This window comes from Dermacentor silvarum, chromosome 6 (assembly GCF_013339745.2).
Source record: "Dermacentor silvarum isolate Dsil-2018 chromosome 6, BIME_Dsil_1.4, whole genome shotgun sequence".
Classification (NCBI taxonomy): domain Eukaryota; kingdom Metazoa; phylum Arthropoda; class Arachnida; order Ixodida; family Ixodidae; genus Dermacentor; species Dermacentor silvarum.
The window spans coordinates 31,590,833-31,612,968 of record NC_051159.1 but is presented as its reverse complement, the minus strand read 5'-3'; the positions used below and the strand labels follow the sequence as shown (position 1 = coordinate 31,612,968).

The 22,136-nt window shown below is 49.0% G+C and overlaps 1 protein-coding gene across 1 annotated transcript in view; it reads left to right on the top strand.

Annotated features, from left to right (window-relative positions):
* LOC119455383 (tubulin-specific chaperone D-like) overlaps positions 1-22,136 on the top strand; it is an 82,053-nt gene that overhangs the window by 39,786 nt on the left and 20,131 nt on the right. The window contains exons 9-11 of the mRNA XM_037716781.2: positions 338-630; positions 14,234-14,395; positions 16,009-16,209. Coding sequence (XP_037572709.1) covers positions 338-630; positions 14,234-14,395; positions 16,009-16,209 — 656 coding nt within the window. The remainder of the gene's footprint in view (positions 1-337; positions 631-14,233; positions 14,396-16,008; positions 16,210-22,136) is intronic.

Genomic DNA, 22,136 nt, shown 5'->3' with positions numbered 1-22,136 from the left:
GCGAGGAGCAGAGAGTTACTAAGGGAAGGGTAGCAAAGGTAAGCGCGAAACTATAATGGCTGCGTACTTGTTCAAGCAAACACCTCTAACTTTGCTATTACAGCATCACTTGAAAAAATTCTTGCGGCGGTATATTCGTCGTAGACTAATACATGGCTACCACTATATAGTAGCAAATTTTCAAGCTTAAAGAGTGGTTTAGGGGCCCTTTAAATAATTGAGATCTTCCACTTTTGTGCAACTTGTTGCAAGTGAAATTCAACAGTTTTGCTAACTGGCTTGTTACGACTCCTGTTTGGCCAACCTTGCATGGAATTAAAAAAAAAAAAAAAAACAGCCTGCAAGTTGCCAAGTTCGCAGACTACACGCAGCCCCTCATCTTGCACCTCGTGGAGAAGAAGTCGGGTCACTGGGATCCCAACATACGGACGCTCTGCTCGCAAGCGCTGTTCAAGCTCACCGTGGACGATCCTGGCTTTGTGAGGCAGACCTGTGTGCCCAAGCTCTTGGCTGCATTGCACAGTCGAAACCTGAACAACAAGCTGGGAGCCCTGTTGTCTATTGGGGAAATCGTGCACTCGCTCTGTGAGCTGGGCGAGAAGAGGGGTGAAAGTGTCTATGACGCCTTAGGTAAGCTCCTCTCTTGTCTGGATGCCGTTCACTAGAAAGGGGTCAGCCTAAGCATTTATTCCAGTCTATGCTGGCCTCGATTCTACGAGGGCCCCTGTAATACGGAAAGGTCAGAAAATAAGAAAGCTTTCCGGGAATGTAATCCGAACGAAAAAAGGCGTTGGACTGCCAAAAGAACATGCAACATTGTCGAGATACAGTGTAGACCGCTTATAACGTAAGTCGCCCAAGTCGCGAATATCTGCACTATAAGTGGTACCGCACTATAAACAAAACACCGATTTTCAAGCCCTGCACGTTTGCAAAACATGTAGACCAAGCATGTAGACACACTTTGTACTATCGCGCGCACATCACGATTACGTTTTCGCCAGTGAGCTGGCGAAAACCTAATCGATGTAGCCGGTGCTCTTCAAGCTCGACAGCTTTGCACCGAGTGAAAACGAAACGCCTGTTTGCCGCAACTGCTGCAGAAAAAACCGTGACTGCTATCGATGTGATTATGAACGGCGACTTTGCGGTGCTGAAGGCACGCGCCCAACGCACGCACCGAGTCGTCCAGTCGCTGCAACAACTGGCCGTCGAAACCGCGCTCGCGATATCTATGTGATCATCAATGGCGACTACGCAGTTTTTTAGGCACGCGGCCGATGCGCGTACCGATTAAAAACGAAACTACTGTTCGCCGCAACCGCTGCGGAGAAAACCGCGGCCGCTATCGATGCGATCGTGGATGACGACTACGCATTTACGAAAGCCCGTGGCCAACGCGGTGTTATGCGCTGCGGCAAACGCAAGATTACAGGCTTTAAAGACACAAATAGGCTCGAAGCGTTCCGGCGTTGCTGTCATTCACGTACGATTTCAACTGATGGCTGTGGCGATGCGGACTCCACCGCTTCGTTTCGGTTGGACGCTTGCGCCGTTCTTGCTCTTTTGTGTCGCACATTTGCGACGCTCCTCGCTCACCGAACTCCGACTGTAGTATGAATTAACCGATGTGCGGCCAAATAAGTCCGAATTAATGAGAGTTTGATTGCATTGAATAATGCATACGCCAGCCGGGAGCACGCACCTTGTTGAAAAGCGTGCCGACTAAAAAAAAAAGAAGCATCGAAAGAGGCATCGCTGCCGCCCTTGTCGGCGAGATTTTTCTGCGGAAGCCACATTATAACCGGTATTTCGTCTCACGCGGCTGCACTGTAGGCGGTATGCGTATACATGGAGTGCTATGGGAAAGTTAAAGCGATACGGACACAAAAGTTGGCGGGTGGTTCTTTGCGTCGGAACAAAAGTTGAACTGTTGAAAATGACGAATACGAAGCTGCTTTGAAAGAAAGAACGAGAAACATCTTTTTTTGCGATTTTCTGTTGCACCTTGCCTCCAAGCGGCCGCCAGCCGAAGCTTAAATTTCACGTCATGACCCCCACCGGTGCGCGCACGTGGCCAAGGTCGGCCACAGCCGTCGCAGTGTTTCCGGGGGTGTCGGTGCCTTGCAGCGTTTGTTTCACCCCTTTCGGCGATCTTCGCACGTGATCCGTCCGAAACATTATCCCCGTCGGCGCTCCACGCAGGTGGTGCGTCTTACATGTGCCTTCCCGCGGTCATCGCTCGGTATTGACGCGTTCGTCATGGCGGAAGGAAATGCCCAGACATTGCTGTTATAATAGCATCGTCGGTCGTGACACACCGTCGCACACGTTCCCCAAAAACGCGAAGGTGCGTAAACTTTGGATACCTACCTACCAGCCATCACGCCCAGGCTGGAGACCTCTAAAAATGACTTCGTCACCACTTCGTCGACAATGATTATGTGGCAAGCCCGGCTGTGCTGAAAATCCTGGCTTGCTGTGCTGACGATCCTGGCTTTGTGAGGCGGACCTGTGTGCCCAAGCTCTTGGCTGCATTGCACAGTCGAAACCTGAACAACAAGCTGGGAGCCCTGTTGTCTATTGGGGAAATCGTGCACTCACTCTGTGAGCTGGGCGAGAAGAGGGGTGAAAGTGTCTATGACGCCTTAGGTAAGCTCCTCTCTTGTCTGGATGCCGTTCACTAGAAAGGGGTCAGCCTAAGCATTTATTCCAGTCTATGCTGGCCTCGATTCTACGAGGGCCCCTGTAATACGGAAAGGTCAGAAAATAAGAAAGCTTTCCGGGAATGTAATCCGAACGAAAAAAGGCGTTGGACTGCCAAAAGAACATGCAACATTGTTGAGATACAGTGTAGACCGCTTATAACGTAAGTCGCCCAAGTCGCGAATATCTGCACTATAAGTGGTACCGCACTATAAACAAAACACCGATTTTCAAGCCCTGCACGTTTGCAAAACATGTAGACCAAGCATGTAGACACACTTTGTACTATCGCGCGCACATCACGATTACGTTTTCGCCAGTGAGCTGGCGAAAACCTAATCGATGTAGCCGGTGCTCTTCAAGCTCGACAGCTTTGCACCGAGTGAAAACGAAACGCCTGTTTGCCGCAACTGCTGCAGAAAAAACCGTGACTGCTATCGATGTGATTATGAACGGCGACTTTGCGGTGCTGAAGGCACGCGCCCAACGCACGCACCGAGTCGTCCAGTCGCTGCAACAACTGGCCGTCGAAACCGCGCTCGCGATATCTATGTGATCATCAATGGCGACTACGCAGTTTTTTAGGCACGCGGCCGATGCGCGTACCGATTAAAAACGAAACTACTGTTCGCCGCAACCGCTGCGGAGAAAACCGCGGCCGCTATCGATGCGATCGTGGATGACGACTACGCATTTACGAAAGCCCGTGGCCAACGCGGTGTTATGCGCTGCGGCAAACGCAAGATTACAGGCTTTAAAGACACAAATAGGCTCGAAGCGTTCCGGCGTTGCTGTCATTCACGTACGATTTCAACTGATGGCTGTGGCGATGCGGACTCCACCGCTTCGTTTCGGTTGGATGCTTGCGCCGTTCTTGCTCTTTTGTGTCGCACATTTGCGACGCTCCTCGCTCACCGAACTCCGACTGTAGTATGAATTAACCGATGTGCGACCAAATAAGTCCGAATTAATGAGAGTTTGATTGCATTGAATAATGCATACGCCAGCCGGGAGCACGCACCTTGTTGAAAAGCGTGCCGACTAAAAAAAAAAGAAGCATCGAAAGAGGCATCGCTGCCGCCCTTGTCGGCGAGATTTTTCTGCGGAAGCCACATTATAACCGGTATTTCGTCTCACGCGGCTGCACTGTAGGCGGTATGCGTATACATGGAGTGCTATGGGAAAGTTAAAGCGATACGGACACAAAAGTTGGCGGGTGGTTCTTTGCGTCGGAACAAAAGTTGAACTGTTGAAAATGACGAATACGAAGCTGCTTTGAAAGAAAGAACGAGAAACATCTTTTTTTGCGATTTTCTGTTGCACCTTGCCTCCAAGCGGCCGCCAGCCGAAGCTTAAATTTCACGTCATGACCCCCACCGGTGCGCGCACGTGGCCAAGGTCGGCCACAGCCGTCGCAGTGTTTCCGGGGGTGTCGGTGCCTTGCAGCGTTTGTTTCACCCCTTTCGGCGATCTTCGCACGTGATCCGTCCGAAACATTATCCCCGTCGGCGCTCCACGCAGGTGGTGCGTCTTACATGTGCCTTCCCGCGGTCATCGCTCGGTATTGACGCGTTCGTCATGGCGGAAGGAAATGCCCAGACATTGCTGTTATACAGTCGACGTCCGATTTCCCGGACCCTCAAGGGACCGCGAAAAAGTCCGGAAAATCGGGCAGTCCGGGAAAACGAATGCACGTGAAAACGCACATTTTTGGTAGGTATTTTGCGCACGGAGAGGGTCACGGCCGGAGTACAAGATTCTCATTGCTATTCAGCCAATGCATCGTTTAGGTGGCTCTGAAAAGAGCCGTTTATAATAATAATAATAAAAAAAAAAAAAAAAAAAAACGACGTGGCCGGCGCTACCTCATAGGTCAGCACTTGGGCGCAAACAAGTCGCTTATTTTCTTTTGCACAGTCCGCTTGCCCGCGATCATGTCTGCCTCAATTTCAGTCAACGTCATGTTGCCGCCGTACACCGATGACAGTGTCATCAGTGCTCGCGTCAACTCCGAGCTCGTTGGCTGTGTAGGAGCTGGCTCTTCGTTCTCGGTGTCGGAGTCGTCGGAATCCTCCGTAACTTGACGAATGATTTCGTCATCGGTCAACTCCGCACATAGCTCGAGGTCTTTGTCAGCGTCGGCGAAGCCCTCAAAGGTTATCCCGGCTGGAATCGACACGCCGGCAGCGCGCAGATCGTCGAAGGCAACGTCCGCGGATGGCAGTTCGTCACTTCGTCAGTTCGTCCACGGAGGGCAGTTCGTTCAAAGGCGCGGACGAAGACGAAGGAGCAGTCAGTGCCATCGCTGTAAACGGCGAATCCGCTCGACGAAAAGCGCAGCACGAAACAGCTAGTAACTCGGTGGATGCTGAAGGTCGGGAAACGTAATCACTGAAGATAGCGCGCAGCAGCAAACGATCAACCGCAGACACGACCGCAGAGCTGGCAGAGCTGACAAAACAACACGTGAACGAACACAGTGAGGTTTGGCTTGGCTAAGCTACGGCTGGCAACGGATTGCACGTGCGGTTTCGAGGTTACGGCAGCCGCGGCGCGGTGCGGCGGTGCTGCTGGCCACACCTGCGATGCGAGTATGGTGGGTTCGAGGATATGAAAACAACCAAAATGGCGGCGTCGGTGGTGACTTTGGGTCGGCGGTTAACAGTAAAAAGTCCGGGAAATCGGATGGCGAAGGCTATAAGCGTCCGGAATTTCGGACTTTTTAATACATTGACTCTATGGGGAACTTGACGGTGCCACAGATGAGTCCGGGAAATCAGGCATGTCCGGAATTTCGGGCGTCCGGGAAATCGGACGTCGACTGTAATAGCATCGTCGGTCGTGACACACCGTCGCACACGTTCCCCAAAAACGAGAAGGTGCGTAAACTTTGGATACCTACCTACCAGCCATCACGCCCAGGCTGGAGACCTCTAAAAATGACTTCGTCACCACTTCGTCGACAATGATTATGTGGCAAGCCCGGCTGTGCTGAAAAGCCCTGTCATGCTGCTCAAAAGGCAATGCTTGCCTGATGCTGTGCCATCGGTCTTCTCACGAAAATGCAAGGCAGAAATGATCAGCGGCGCGTTGGAAAAGAGGAGGCGAAAAGATGTCGGTACTGTTTCCGTTCACTTGCAGTCTTCTTAAGCAGTGTGAGGGTGAGGCTAGGGCGAGTTGCCCAAGGCTGGGCACGAAGGCAGTAATGTCTTTAAAAATGTTGGCAAAGCATAGTAAAACAATACAAGGCTAGCGAGTGCGACTCACGAGATCAGACACACACACAGCTCTGCTTCTCCACAGAAAAAAACTGGGCAGAACGACAGACAGGTGCTGTCATCTGTCGGCATAAACTACTATTCAGTCATCCACGCAGTGGTGAAAAAAATAAATTATGGGGTTTTACGTACCAAAACCACGATCTGATGATGAGGCATGCCGTAGTGGGGGACTCCGGAAATTTGGACCACCTGGGGTTCTTTAACGTGCACCTAAATCTAAGTACACGGGTGTTTTCACATTTCGCCCCCATCGAAATGCGGCCGCCGTGGCACGCAGTGCTGAAGTACCCCGCAGCTGCCTCACCTGCGTGCGCTCTTGAAAAAGCAAGTTTACAGAGGAAATGACAAACAATTCTTGCACAAGTGTCTGGGGCAAAGCGAAATTGTCGCGCTACGGTTCGCGAAAACCTGACCGGCACTTCCACGGCCACCTGCTCTCCTTCGTCACTTGACGCGGAAGGCTCGTAACCGTAAGCGGTAATATTTATTGCCAAGTTGGAATGGTCCTCATCTTCAGACATGTTCTCATCGCTGGTAGAGGCACCAGAACTCGAATCCATGCTCGCCGCCGTCGCTCTTCGAATGACCGCGGCCGGCCGGCTGGCTATCCGATGAGTGAGTCGTGACGTCACGCCTTCCAACTCCCGCGGGTCGGGCGGCGAGGCACGCGCTCACAAAAATGCCAAAAAGAAAGCCATCGGCTCAAAAATGAGCTAAGTGACTACCGTATTTTCCGGAGTATAAGACGCGGTTTTTTTCTGAGTTTTTCTTTGGTGCGACTTATACAAAGGTGCGACTTATATATCTTTTTTTCCCCTTTCACTCTCGAAATTGTTTCCTTATTTTTTTTTAAATTGCGGCAACGAATGTCAGGTTGTTGAGTGAGCAGTTGAAGCCAGAACAAGAAGATTCAGGTCGCATAACACCGAACGCAACTGAAAAATAAAAGGGGGGAGGCGAGGGGGTCGCCGGGTAATGGCTGCTGTACTTCGCACAAGCTACTAAAACAACCAATAAATTTCGTACTTGCGAGCCACGAAGTTATTTTTCTTTTTGTTTTAATATTATTTTGGCCTTTTTAGTATGTTCTTTGCCATTCTTTGCCATTCTTTGCCCATCGTGTGTGTGCGGTCTGTGGCTGTTCTGTCGCCATCTTCGCTTTGTGCGGCTCGTTTCACAAGTGCGTATTCGTTTCTCTGGTTCCACCATGCCGCCTCGGCAATCGCGCAAGAGCTACACAGCAAAGTTCAAGTTGACAGCGGTTGAGTTTGCGCTTGAAAATGGTAACCGTGCCGCTGGGCGACACTTTGGTGTGAGTGAAAAGATGGTGCGCGACTGGCGCAAGTCGGAGGAGAAGCTGAGGGCTATGAGAAGCACGAAGAAAGCTGACCGAGGATTGAAAGCCCGATGGCCTGAACTTGAAGCCCGCCTGCGCGCGTGGGTATTAGAACAACGTGCGGAAGGCAGGGGATTGTCAACTGTGCAGTTGCGCCTGAAAGCGTGCACGTGGGCTCAAGAGATGGGAGCTGTTGGTTTTGCCGGTGGAACTTCTTGGTGCTTCAGATTTATGAGGCGCAACTATTTGAGCATCAGAGCGCGCACAACGCTTTGCCAAAAGCTGCCCGAAGACTTCGCCGAAAAGTTGGATAACTTCAAGGCGTTCGTGAAGAAGCAAGTGGAGGAAAATGAGATCGCGGAGAAGCACATTGTCAACATGGACGAAATTCCATTGACATTTGATATTCCGATGGGACGAACTGTTGCGGAAAAGGGTGACAAGTCGGTGCTGCTGCGAACAACAGGACATGAAAAATCGCATTTTACGGTTGTCCTTGCATGCTGCGCCGACGGAACCAAACTGCCACCGATGCTCATATTTAAGCGGAAGACACTGCCAAAGGACAGCTTCCCTTCAGGTGTCCTCATCCAAGCGAATGAAAAGGGATGGATGGACGAAAGCATGATGAGCATTTGGCTTGACAGGTGTTTTGTTAAACGACCAGACGGCTTTTTCCATGTAAAAAAAAGTCTGCTCGTCATGGATAGTATGCGTGCGCATATTACCGACTCAACACTGCGGAAGGTAAAGGCTGTCAACTGCACGCCTGCAGTCATTCCAGGTGGTATGACGAAGATTCTGCAGCCTTTAGACATCTCCGTCAACCGCAGCTTCAAAGCTGTACTGCGGCGTTTGTGGGAAAGTTGGATGACTGAGGGCGAACATAGCTTTACGGCCACTGGACGCATGAGACACGCGACGTATGGCGAGGTGGCAAAGTGGGTCGACGAAGCGTGGGCTACCGTTTCTGTGTCGACGATAACTGCAGGCTTTCAAAAAGCTGGCCTTGTTGCTTCAGCGCCTGCTAGCGATTGTGACAGCAGCAACTCTGAAGATGACGATGTCTCTGCAGCCCTGCCTAGTGAAGTGGCCGAACTGTTCGACAGCGCATCGGAGGACGAGGCCTTTGACGGTTTTGAATAACGCGCAATGTATAATAAATCTTTTTTGCTGCTTACAAGAATTAACTGCATTCTTGCCGTAACTTGTGGCACCTTGACTGACGCGTTAGGGGGATTCGGTTGATCCGGAATAGGTAAGTACATTGCATCTGAAACGGAGTGCATGCCGCGTCACGGTTAGTTGTGCTGATCGTGCGGAAAAGGGGTGCGTCTTATACTAGGGTGCGACTTATGTATGAATTTTTTCATGAAAACATGCTTAAATAGAGGGGTGCGTCTTATACAAAGGTGCGACTTGTAATCCGGAAAATACGGTACTTCTTTTCGATATAATCACACACGGAGGATTCCTTTTCAGCATTTTCGTAAAATTTTCAGATTTCGTGTCCGTATCCCTTTAACGGGAGTCTGAAAAGACCGTATATGCACTATAAGCAGTTACGTTGTAAGTGGTCTATACTGTATTGCACTTTCAGGATGCTCGCATTATGATGTCATCCAGAATTTCGTCCCATGCCACCTAGATCCAGTTCACTGCCTGAAGTGAAGTACAGTGGAATCTCGATGATGCGAATCTCATGGGGTCACGAAAAATATTCGTATTAGCCGAAATTCGTATCATCGAAACACAATTAAAACTAGCTAAATTAAGGGGGGACGCGGGGATCAGTTCGGGAAAATCGCGAGAAAAATCGATTTTTGAAAACCACGCGTTTGGGTATCTGCAATGCCTAATCTACGCTGCATCAAAATGGTTTGGCTGAAAACGCACTGAAAGTGCCCGAAAAAGTTTAATTCGTCAGTGCGCAGGGCGAGAAAACAGCTTTAAATCGCGCAAAATCACCGCAGTTCACGGAGCCATATCTCGTATTTCCCGCCACCGAGCGCCGCCATCTTGGTATCGTTCGAAAGCTCAAAGTTTCGCCGTTCCGCTTCTCAATTCGTCCGTCGTCGCCAACTTGTAACAAACGCACAAACACCAAAGAAGCGCGGGTCTGCGATAGGTAGTCACACGGGCCCTCTGATAAAAACGGGCCTCCGATTGGCTGCCGGGCTGAAAGGCGTCTCTCCATTGGTTGCTGCTATGGCAGGGGCAAGATGGCAACCGCAGTTGTCTGCTTCGTAAACCACGCCGGCGTCTTCACTTGACACACAGAATTCGGATTACTGAGAACTCCCAAGTTAGTGATGGATCGTCGCTCGTTGGCGAATAAACTTTGGACGAAGCACGCCTTCGGAATACGGAAGCGCTTCTACGGCAAGAAAAATACGGCGATTAGCGGGAGAAGCGGAGGCGCACCCGACTGAATGAGCGCAACCTTGCACCGTGGATTACGTGCTGCGCTATCTTGCACTGTGTGACTCCAGCAGCAAAACCCACAATCGCCCTGTGCCATCGGCACCAATAACGCAGCTGACGGAAGACGCGCCAACGGAGGCTCCCGCGCCTCGGCGTACGGCCGTGCGAATCAGCTGAGATCGTATCTCGGTAGACATAGCTCGCTGCGACTAGGCAAAATGGCGCAAAAAAGAATGCGGCCCGAAGCGCGGCAGCCACTCCGCCCGATGGCACGTGGAAAAGGAGGAAAAGCACAAAAGTAACAAAAGCGCCACCGCTTCGAACTCTTCGCGCCCATTCGCGGCCTCCGCGCTGTCCGGCGTCGCGTCCACGCCTCCGCACCAAAAGAGAAAGGGATAAAGCGCATGACTGCGCGCTGTTCTCTTTCACGGCCATCGGTGGGGCGGCATTTATTCGTATCAACCGACTCGGGTCGAAAATCGATTCGTAACAACCGTTTTCTAGCACGTTGCAAAGTAATGGGGCTCGGCCGGGACCGCAGAAAAATTCGTATCATCCAGAAATTCGTATTAGCCGTGATCGTATCATCGAGGTTCCACTGTACACATGTCAAAGGCGCGTCGAAGCACACAGGTGTCTGATCTTGTTCTGAGCAATACCTCGAACAGTTGCAACCTCCCTTCGCCTTGTCCTGTATGATCTCCGTTGTTACAAACATTCACGCTTCAGTTTGTGCGCTGCTAAAATTGGCAGCATCTTTTTCCAGCTTGTGGTGTGGATCTTTTTGTGGTCGACAGTGCATGGCAGTTGCCGCCAAACCACATCCTAGAATCTAAGCTTACCCTCTACTTTCATAAGTTACTTTTTTAAAAGTATCAGCCTACATTCGAGTAAATACTGTATGTTGCTGCTTAGGTGGACTTAGAAAGGATGTTTCCTTTGGGCTCAGTCAGCCAGCGTTAGAGCTGTAGTCTGTTGGTATTGTATTATATGCGTTACAGTTTACAGAATATTGGAACACCGGAGATATGAACCGCAACAGCAGCTATATTAGTGATGTTTTGGGATTATTTGTCAAACCACAGAACATCAGAAACACATTTTTTTTTTTATGTCATTCTTGTCGAAGAAAAAGAAAAGAGGTGTTACTATACATTCATATTTATGTTTCTGGGACACCTCTACACCGCCAGCTAAATTGAACATAGCCTGTCATTGCAGTAACAGTATTACACACTCGTGTTGAACTCAATGTCTCAAGATTGAGCCGCTGTCACAGTTGCTGACTGCTACGTCTGTAGTAATGGCAATACACATACGGACAAGCTAGAACTATCTATTGTTATAAAACAAAGCAAGAAACATACTGTTGGCGTCCCAGTCCCACTGGACCAATAACATATGTTGGGAGACGTTTTCAAATAGGTGCCAATGACTTATTGGCAAACATTTGTGCAAAAATGTCACAGAGAAACTTGTTGAAAATACAGCAGTGCTAGTTAAAGCCACGCAATGCGTTAGCGGGCTGGTTGGTGCGAATCCATAATTACATTGTTTAGCACAAAAAAACGGACACAAGAAAGACGACAGGACGAGGCAGTACTCTCAACTTACGTAATTTTTTTGCGTCCCTCCTTTATAGAGAGCAGAATTCAGAAGAACATGTGCAGTGAGCGCCATGCGCAGCAACCACCACCACATCCGATCACCAGAGCGCACTCGTGACAGAGTCCAAAAAACAATATTGAGCGCCGTACAAGGTTAAAGAAGTCACACTAATGCACTGCGAACCCAGTGACTGTATGAAAAAAGCTTCCGATAATTCTCGGGTGGTGGTATCACGGCTGTTGTTCAAAATTGTAGCATCTTGAAACATAGCTTTACACTTGCATATTTTACAATGTTGAGCTAAATGGGAACCTGTACCTGTCGGTATGGATCGCGCATGATCTCTAAGGCGCTCGTTAACATAGCGGCCTGACTGCCCTACATACCGTATTTATTCGAATCTAGGCCGATAGTTTTTTTTTTTTTTTTTCAAATAATCATATGCGAAACTCTAGTGTCGGCTTAAATTCGAGGATTTAAAAAAAACACGCCAGTTTTCAACTGAAACTGATAAATATGGTGCATAGTTAGCGCCATCTAGAAAAGTCAGTATCGCAGCCGCTACTAGCCGCGCCAGTGGCCAACTGAAGTACTTGAGGGACGTAGCCATTTTGACCTGTGTTGTATCGGTATGGTTACGGCGCCTAGAATATACTTATATTCTAGGCGCCGTAACCATATACTTATATTCTACAGTGCCTAGAATATACTTATATTCTAGGCACTGTAGTATGGTGTAGCATTGGCGCGTGGCGTGGCGTCATCGTAATGGCACCAAACAGGCGATGCCACTATAGTGCCGCTTTATAACGAATACTAGTTGTGCGAGCCAAAGAGGCATCGTCAAATGTTCAAGCCTGGCGGGCATCGATAAGAAAAACGTCCGTCGTTGGAGGGGGCCACAGGAGATGCTTTTTGCGTGCGCCGCAACGAGGGTGGCAAACATTGATTGTGCGCTCCTTCAAAAAGTGCAGCATCTCTCATGTGCTTGATGGTACTGAATATAGTAGTGCACTGTTTGAAGATAGAAGATAGCGACGAGGCTAGCAGCGATGGTGACGTAGAATGAGCTCGGCATGTTCATATTTCATAAATGCTGTTTCATTTTGCGAATGCTGTCCTCGCTTGTTTGTTCGGCCTACATTCGAAGTAAGTTTTCTTTTTTTTTCTGGCTTCGAACTTTTAGGGGGTCAGCTTAGAACCGGAGTCTGCCTAGATTCGAGTAAATAGGGTACACTTTGCCACATGACAGCGGAATATTATATACCACACCGACGCTACAATCTACAACCTTCACGTGGTTCTCTTCACAATCGGGTTTTTTGCTTGCTTTAGAAATATGGCTGCACAACATTGACAGTTTTTGAGGAGCAGAAAACACTACTGGGATTTTGTATCTAGTGGCGCCATTCTGTAGATTGTGAGCCACTCTATGGCAATACGGCACACCTTCAGGCCTCTTCTTTTGTGTAACACAGTTACTTTTGTGACACTTTCCTTTCAGTTTGGGAAGCAATACCTCAGAGACTGACGTCACCATCACACTTGGGTAACCCGCAGCCTGCAGCCTATTTCACTGTGCAATGAAACTATAGTTCGCAGTGTGATGACACGATTTCATTATTGAAGATTCTAGACACGTCAATGCAATGGCACGTTTCACAATGTTTGAGTGCACAGACCCATAAGGTAAAAGTTCCTTACGTGCACGTGGCGAGTACATCCAACAGGCGTGAGCTCTATGTAAATCTAGATAGCTGCAATCTAGATACAGTCGAATCTCGTTAATTCGAACTTCTGGATAATTCGAAATTCTGGTTAATTCAAACTGATGCTGTGGTCCCGTCAAAGTTATGTGTATTCCAATGGGCGAAAACGCTCGGTAATTCGAACGCGAAAGCATTTGTGACGGTTAATTCGAACATAACCGCGCACCAACAATGGTCTCAGCATCAGGCCAAGTCACGTGGCGGCGCCTCCGACCGGCATTGCTCTGACACCGCCATAAAGCAAAAGCTTAGGAGAGACCCCTCAACGCCGCGCGGAGAAATAAAAAAGAAATAAAAAAAATACCGCGGCACAAATTTCACTCTCTCAAATGGCAACACACGTGTACGTGCCGACGTCTCTGCCAACGCAGAGGCCCAGTCCGGCCAACGAAACTGCCCATGCCAGCCAACGCTCGCTTCAACGGCAGAAAACGAAAACAAAACGGCAGAAAACGCCAGCCCGCTCCCGCCAGGCTGGCGGCAGCGGCGGCGCCGGCACGGCGGCGGGCGCGCACAAAGACAGTCGAAGGTGAGGGAACAACGAGGGAGTTGAGAGGGAGGGCGAAGGGGAGCCACCAAAGCGACGGGATTGTCGAGGCCAAATGCACTACCCTGCCACCCTCCTCCCTCACCTTCGATGGTCTCCGCGCGCGCGCGTCGCCGTGCAGTGCTAGGTGACTCCTAAGCATGTGCAGCACCGTATTTTCTTGCCCTAAATTTGTAGGCATCAAATTTTCAGTTTTCAGATTTTTCTGATGTCTGACTTTTTTTCTTGGTTCGATTCAATATTCAATTCAAAATCTGCTACTATTCAGTATTTGCGTACCCTTAATTGAATTCTATGAATGTTCGCAGAATGTTTCGTGAATAAGCTTTTTGAACATTTGGAGATGTGAGTGGCGCACATCATTTTTGCCATCACTTTAGACTACAGTGCCTGTTCACAATGTTCATACAAAACAAGGTCTGCAAATATATTAACACATGAATTATGAAACAATGTTTAGTGTTTTTTACCAGATTTTTTGGCATTGACTGCAGTATTTTGCAACATTTAAGGTTGACAGGTCTTCTAATGCCTCTCACACTTCACCGGCTGACCTCTCTAGGTGGTGACGCTGTAGAAGCACTGAAAGAGCTCGTCTCAAAGTATGAGGAAAGCAAGGTGTTCCAGGGCCTTGGAGGAGACCCAATGAAGGAAGCCTTCTGCTTGTTCATATGCAAGCTTTCTACTGTCCATTTTCCTGTTCACAAGTCACGACCTATTCTTGGTAAGCATTTCTTAACCGTAGTAGAACGGAAAGGTGAGCTCATTGTTAAGATTGCCTTAAAAGCAAGGCTGTTGGGTCAGATCGGGCCATAAGCGAAGGCAGAGGGCAGTAAGCTGAGCGCTGCACTTCTTGCTTCTTGCACCTACATTGGTGTGGCTCGAGTTTCTATTCACGTTTACTGCCACTGTGATGTTTCAAGGGTCATTGTTTCAAGCTGGGCCTCGAGCAAAATTTTTATTGCTATTGCTACCAGAGGAACGAAATTTACAGGTAGTTCGTAATTTAATGTCGGAGTTGCAAGTATTCAGCTAGTTTTTCTGCACATAATGAAGAAAATGTTTCATAAAATTTTTTCTGTTCCGAAGTTTTGGAGCGACTGCCAAAAAATTTCTTGCAGTAAGCAACCTAAAAGTTATGTAAATATATTCCTGAATATTGAAGAAGTTAATTAAGAATTGTGCTGTGTTTCTACCTCTGTTTTATCCAAAGTTATGATGGTTCGAAATTGTAATTTCGCATGGTTCCTTTTTTTCTTTGTTTTTATTTCCTCAAAATTTCTAAATGTTTCAGGGCACAGAAACACGGTATTATAAACTTACTGCACTCCTTCGGAGCCTATCTATCAGATAAAAAGTAAATTATTAAGATTGCATTATCTCTTGGAAAACTACTGATGACCAAAAAGATTTATTTTAGAAATGTGCAAAAACTAATCACATGTGAGAAAGCCATTTTTTTCTCCTGGATGCAGAAAATTTGACAAGAAAGCAAGCAACTTTGGCAGAAACGCAAGCGAGAAAATATGCTCTTTTAAACAAGACCAATATGGCCTGGCTCTGATAAGTGATTTTGGAATGGTGATCTGCAAATAGAGTCCTTTTCAGTGCTTTCATGGGCAAAGCTGAGCATTTCGTAGCATAAAAAGTGTTCTTTTTCTCGACACATTGTTTGAAGCTAATTTCTTTTTCAGCAAGTGCGCCATGATATGTAGATTACAAAAATAACAGAAATGAAAAATATACTTTTTGTCTGTGTGTGATATTTTTGTCTCCAAGACCCAGGTCCCCCATTAACTGCGCGACAGCATAAGACGAGCATGTGGCCATGTGGGTAATTTGACTTTCTTCTGGAAGGGGAGAGCTCGCAAGTATCTTGGACCCGAGTCGGACTCGGATGCCATCCCGGCCCAGCCAATGAAAGATGCCTGTCGGTCCGAGCCCGACTGAAAATCGGCCGGGTTGCCCGAACCCAGCTTGTGGGTCGGACTTTAAGTGGGCCTTCGGGCTGGCCCAGGCTCACCTCTAATATGTTACTATTGTGATCAAAACTTTGAAGACCACCAGAGTTCCACTTTCCTCTAGTGTGGCTGGGCATCCACGCGTGTATTGTACCACTTAATTTTAGGCTGCATATCTAGCCTGCTAGGCGGTGTTCGTGGTTTGCAAACTTTTGCTTCTAATTGTACCAAATTGCAGTATGGCAGTTTCCACCTCACGTAACACAGCACTGCTCTGCTTCACGCATGCCTTACTATATTTTGAAATTCAGTGGTCAGGCATAAATTTTTCTGATCTCATTGCCAGTGCAAGTTTTCAATTTGCTCTTTCTTGCAGAAAAGTGGCTGTTTGTGATAAGGCGGTGCCTTCTTCGTGACGAACGCAGCCTGAGGGCCAATGCTTGTGCGGCCTTGTCGCCATTCTTGGAAGAGTATTGCAAGGACGAGGACAGCATTTGTGACACGCTTCTCACGGACTACCTGGAAGGGCTGAACTCGAGCACGGAAGGAGTCCGTTGCAACTTTGCACATGCACTGGGTGAGTACTCGGCCGGTGGCAGGTGCTCATTGGTTTATTTATCGTATTTACTCGAATGTGGCGCGACCATCATTGTAACACTAGGGTCAACTTTCCAGTCACACGAAATAAAAATTACATTAACAAAAATGCGAGATGAATCGAAAAAGAACTGAATGTTACGTTTATTCCAGCAAACAATTCGGAAAGGAGTTCTGTTCATTTATCATTATCGTCTGAGAATGCGACAGAGCTTTCCTTTGGCGGTATTCTCGGGCGATCCCTTTGGAGATAGTTTCATTTTCTCAAAATTTAGCGTGACTCAGCACCGGTAGCATCCCCGACAAGTGTTTCTGGTGCTGTGCCAAGCTCGCTATCAGTGCCAAAAGGGCTGTCGGCCGTATACTTCGAGGGGTTCGGTGTCGGGACAAGCAGAGTCACGTGAAGGCACTGCTATGTGCAAAAGTGATTGCCTAAGAATCAAGTCATTGATGCCATCGAGCTCATTTGAGATTAAGCATGTCTTAAAAGACCGCACAACCATTTCATTCGCGGACAGTATCATGCCACTGCGAGGTCCACAGAGCCCTTTGGATTGGCCTCGCATTTAAAGAGCTGGTCCCACCATACACTAATAATCGACTCGCTGGCATCGAGCCACGGCGGAGTTTCCCAGCTCCTCTGCTATCAGAATTGCTCATATCTCGAAGCAGGCGTCGTACCAAACACGCTACATCGTTATGATATTGCGAATGAATGGAGTCAAAGCGCCAAAGGCCAAATGGCACGGCAGCACCGTAACAGCAACCCCAATCACAAGCAGAGTGAAAACGGTGTCAATTCCAACAACAACAACAAAAAACAAGTTTTGACTTCTGTAGACTTATCTATTGATTCGATCAAGACATAAAGGTACAGGTTGCCAACGTCACGCTAAAAGCCATGGGATTTAGAATATTTGTTTTCAAATCGTCAATGGTGTTGTTATTAGAATGTAAAGTGAGGGTCAAGTTCAGGGAACAAAATTTATGAAAAAGAAACTCGTGTTACAGTCAAGTAAATACGGTACTAATTGTTTAATTAAAGGGACACTAGAAATGCCAAGAAATTCACAGCAAATTATGGAAAAGAAAATGGCGACTCCAACATCAAATCAGTTGGAGGTATCAACTTATTGATACAGTGTAGACCGCTTATAACGTAAGTCGCCGGAGTCGCGAATATCCGCACTATAAGCGGTACTGCACTATAACCAAAGCAACAATTTTCAAGGCCCACAGAGAGAGAGAGAGAAAAAACATTTATTTAGACCATTCAGATCGTTGATCTTGAGGACGAGTGGGTGGTGTCCTCATTCCAGGACTCCACTGGCCATGGCTGCTCGACGTACTTGCTGGACGAGAGCTTGTTGTCCCGCCAGGGTATCGCCGGTCAGCTGTACCTCCCACCACTCAAATGACGTGTTAGGCGTCTTTAAATGTTGAGGTTTGCCCCCGCACCCCCACGAGATGTGAAAGAGTGTAGGGCGTGTGTCGCCGCACCAGGGGCAGATGCCGCGATATGTTTGTGGGTATATTTTGCTGTATCTGTGTAGGTTTGGGAATGTGTTTGTTTGGATAAGTCTGAGGGCTATTGCCTCTTCAGTGCTGAGATTTTTGTGAGGGGGAGGATAAATCCTGCGGTTGAGTCGCTGGATTTCGAGTCGGTCGCAGTAATTTGATGGCAGGGGCACAAAGGTAAAGGGAGGGGATTGATAAGACGATTGGTTTTGCCCCGCTCGGTTAATTAGCGCTCGAGCTAAGGCGTTCGCCCTTTCGTTCCCCTCCAGTCCCGCGTGACCCGGCGTCCAAGTGATTTGATGGGTTTCTTGTAGCCTCGGGCCTAGAATTTGAGCCGCCAGCACCGGTGTTCGTCCGTTGGTAAAGTTTCGGCAGGCCTGTTGCGAGTCGGTAACGACATGAACTTCCCTGCCCACCCTGTCATGTTGTTTTATTACTAGCGCTGCGGCTATGGTCTCAGCCGCAGCTGGGGTCTCTGCCCTGACGGAGGCCGCGAGGGTTAAGGAGTTGTCTCTCCTGTTCACGGCGGCTACCGCGAAGAGGCCCCCTGCGGGGTACGCCGCCACGTCCACGTACTGTACGTACGGGTCACTCTTGAATTGTCGGCGCTGTCTGTTGACCCGCGCCTTGCGTCGTCCTTCGTGAAAAATCTTGCCCCTGTCACAGCAGCACAAAAGGCTGGGAGACTGGGCGCGAAGAGTTTGAAGCGGTGACGCTTTTGTTGCTTTTGTGCTTCATCTTGCCCCTGTCACAGCAGCAACCAATGGAGAGACGCCTTTTAGCATGGTAGCCAATCGGAGGCCGCTTTCATCGGAGGGCCCGTGTGACTACCTATCGCAGACCCGCGCTTCTTTTGTGTTTGTGCGTTTGTTACAAGATGGCGACTACGGACGAATTGAGAAGTGGAACGGCGAAACTTTGAGCTTTCGACGGTGGCAGGAAATATGAGATATGTTTCCGTGAACTGCGGGGATTTTGCGCGATTCAAGGCCCACACATATGCAAAACATGTGCACCGAGCCGCCACGCATATGCGACAGTCGAGGAATGCGGTTAGAACATTTGCATTCAATTTACAGTCGAATCTCGTTAATTCGAAAAATTCACGCGGCGGCGCCTCCGACCGGCATTGCTCCGGCACCGCCAAAAATCGCATTGCGACGCGTGCGATCGCACCAATTTTTTTCGCTCCAGTCGCAGCATGTGAAACGGCCTATAGAGTAAAAGCTTAGGAGAGACCCCTCAATGTCGCGTGCGAACAAAAAAAAAAGAAATAAAAAAAAAATGCGGCGGAAATTTCACTCTCTTTCAAATGGCAAGGTCGCCGATTCTGCGTTGCGCCGGAACATTCGTGTACAGTGGAATCTCGATGATACGATCACAGCTAATACGAATTTCCGGATGATACGAATTTTTCTGTGGTCCCGGCCGAGCCCCATGACTTTGCAACGTGCTAGAGAACGGTTGTTACGAATCGATTTTCGACCCGCGTCGGTTGATACGAATAAACGCCGCCCCACCGACGGCCGCGAAAGAGAACAGCGCGCAGTCACGTGCGTTCTCTCTTTCTTTTTTGGTGTGGAGGCGCGAATGCGGCGCCGGACAGCACGGAGGCCGCGACTGGGCGCGAAGAGTTTGAAGCGGTGACGCTTTTGTTGCTTTTGTGCTTTTCCTCCTTTTCCGCGTGCCATCAGCCGGACGGAGTGGCTGCTGTGCTTCGGGCCGCGTTCTTTGTGTTTGCGCCATTTTGCCAAGTCTCGGCGAGCTATGTCTACCGAGATAAGATCTCGGCTGATTCGCGCGGCCGTACGCCGAGGCGCGGGAGCCTCCGTTGATGCGTCTTCCGTTGACTGCGTTATCAGTGCCGATGGCACAGGGCGATTGTCTGTTTCGCTGCCAGAGTCACATGGTGCAAGGTAGCGCGGCACGTTCAGTCGGGTGCTCCTCCGCTTCTCTCGCTAATCGCCGTATTTTTCTTGCCGTAGGAGGCTTGCGCTTCCGTATTTCGAAGGCGTGCTTCGTCCAAAATTTCTTCTCCAACGAGCGACGATCCATCACTAACCTGGGAGCTCTCAGTAATCCGAATTTTGCGTGTCAAGTGAAGACGCCAGCGTGGTTTACAAAGCAGACCACTGCAGTTGCCATCTTGCCCCTGTCACAGCAGCAACCAATGGAGAGACGCCTTTTAGCATGGTAGCCAATCGGAGGCCGCTTTCATCGGAGGGCCCGTGTGACTACCTATCGCAGACCCGCGCTTCTTTTGTGTTTGTGCGTTTGTTACAAGATGGCGACTACGGACGAATTGAGAAGTGGAACGGCGAAACTTTGAGCTTTCGACGGTGGCAGGAAATATGAGATATGTTTCCGTGAACTGCGGGGATTTTGCGCGATTTAAAGCTGTTTTCTCACCCTGCGCACTGACGAATTAATCTTTTTCGGGCACTTTTAGTGTGTTTTTAGCCAAACCATTTTGATACAGCTTAGATTTGGCGTTGCAGATACCGAAATGCGTGGTTTTCAAAAGCCGATTTTTCTCGCAATTTTCGCGATCTGATCCCCGTGTCCCCCCTTAATTTGGCTAGTTTTAATTGCGTTTAGATGATACGAATTTTGGCTAATACGAATATTTTTCGTGACCCCGTGAGATTCGTATCATCGAGATTCCGCTGTACATGCCGACGTCTCAGCCACGCTACCGTAGCCACGCATAGAAAATGGCAGTGAACCCTTCTTTCTCCTTTATGCTTCCTCTACTTTCTAGTCACGTGTTGACCTTGCATGCTGCGGCTACGGCGCAGAGGGAAGCAGCGGCGCTGTCCTAAGCCGGCCAACGAAACTGCCCACGCCGGCAAACGCCCGCTTCCCAATAACGGCAGAAAACGAAACTTCGGGGAGCTGGCGCCGGGCCGGCTGGAGCGCCGGCGCCTGCACGGTGGCGAGCGTGCACGGTGACAGTCGAAAGTGAAGGAGTTACGAGGGAGGGCGAGGGGAGCCACCGAAGCGGCGGAGCTGCTGAGGCGAAATCCGCTTCCCTGCCGCCCTGCTCCCTCACATTCCACGGTCTCCGCGTGCGCCCTTCACCGTGCTGTGCCGGCGTTGCCCGCCCCCTGAAGTTTCGTTTACTGCCATTAACGTGAAGCAAGTGTCATGCCAACTGCCGGTGGCGTTGGCAGTTTCGTGGCCCTCGCTCGCTATGCGCGCCGTTATATTTCACGACTCGCACTCAATATTCAGGTTTCAGCCTCACTGGCTGTTCGTTCGCACCACGTGCACTTCTCCTCCACTTCGTCACTCTTTCTTCCTCGAGCACTTCTTGGGGCGCCCGTTTAAGGGGAGCGTTCGCCGTCTCCGCTGATTTCCGTACTGCCAGGCGGCCGCAATGTAACCAGTATTTCGTTTCCCGCAACTGCACTATAAGCGATACGTGTATACATGGAGCGCTATGGGAAAATTAACGGGAGTCTGAAAAGACTGCACTATATTCGGTACTGCACTATAAGCGGTTACATTATAAGTGGTCTATACTGTACCTTCAAACAGGATAGGTATATCACTATAAGACAAAAAAAAAGACAACAGCAGTATCAAATGAAAAAGGAAAAGGTGATACAGACAATTTCCGATTTTTCGGACAACCTAGGGGCCACGAAAACGTCCCAAAAATTGGGCAATCCAAAAAAATGAATGCATGCCTTTTACTGCCCCCAAAGGCTCAAATCACCACAGGTACATCCGAAATAGCTCTAAAGGCCTGCCAGTACACTGGTTAGGCTTATCGGTGCTCGTACTATGATAACACGGGTGTACGCGTGTATGATTAAGGAATACATACTGTGTCCCATAACAATTGCCCCTTCCCACTCTTGATATGCTTCACCGCAATACTTCCCGTTTGCTTCACCGCATAACAGTGCTGTATTGAGGCGAAGCTGACTTTTGGGAACCGGTAATTATGCAACGTGCCGTTTTCCAAGCTTCGAAACCATTGGCGAGGATTACAAAGGCGGGGTCAGCGCCATTGCTAACATCGGTGAATTGTTTCAATGAAAAACACGGCACCAAATAGCAAGAAGCTTGGTAACGAACGTGGAAGCAGCTAGGCCTAGTGTTGCCGCGGTGGTTGCTACGGCTGCCAGCGGATCTGCATGTGAGAGCGCTAGTTCCAGGTGGCGCAATAATCAAAGTGGTTGGAGTAGGTGGCTTCAATTAATGCTGTTTCGGACTTGCGGTCATGGCAAAAAGTCTGGAAAGTCGGACTTCGAAGTTTTTTTTTTTTGCGTTCAAAATTTCAGACGTTCTTATACATTGACTCTATAGGGTATCGTGCCACGCAGGTGTCCGAATTATCAGACATATCCGAAAAATCGGGCGTCCAGAAAATCGATCGTT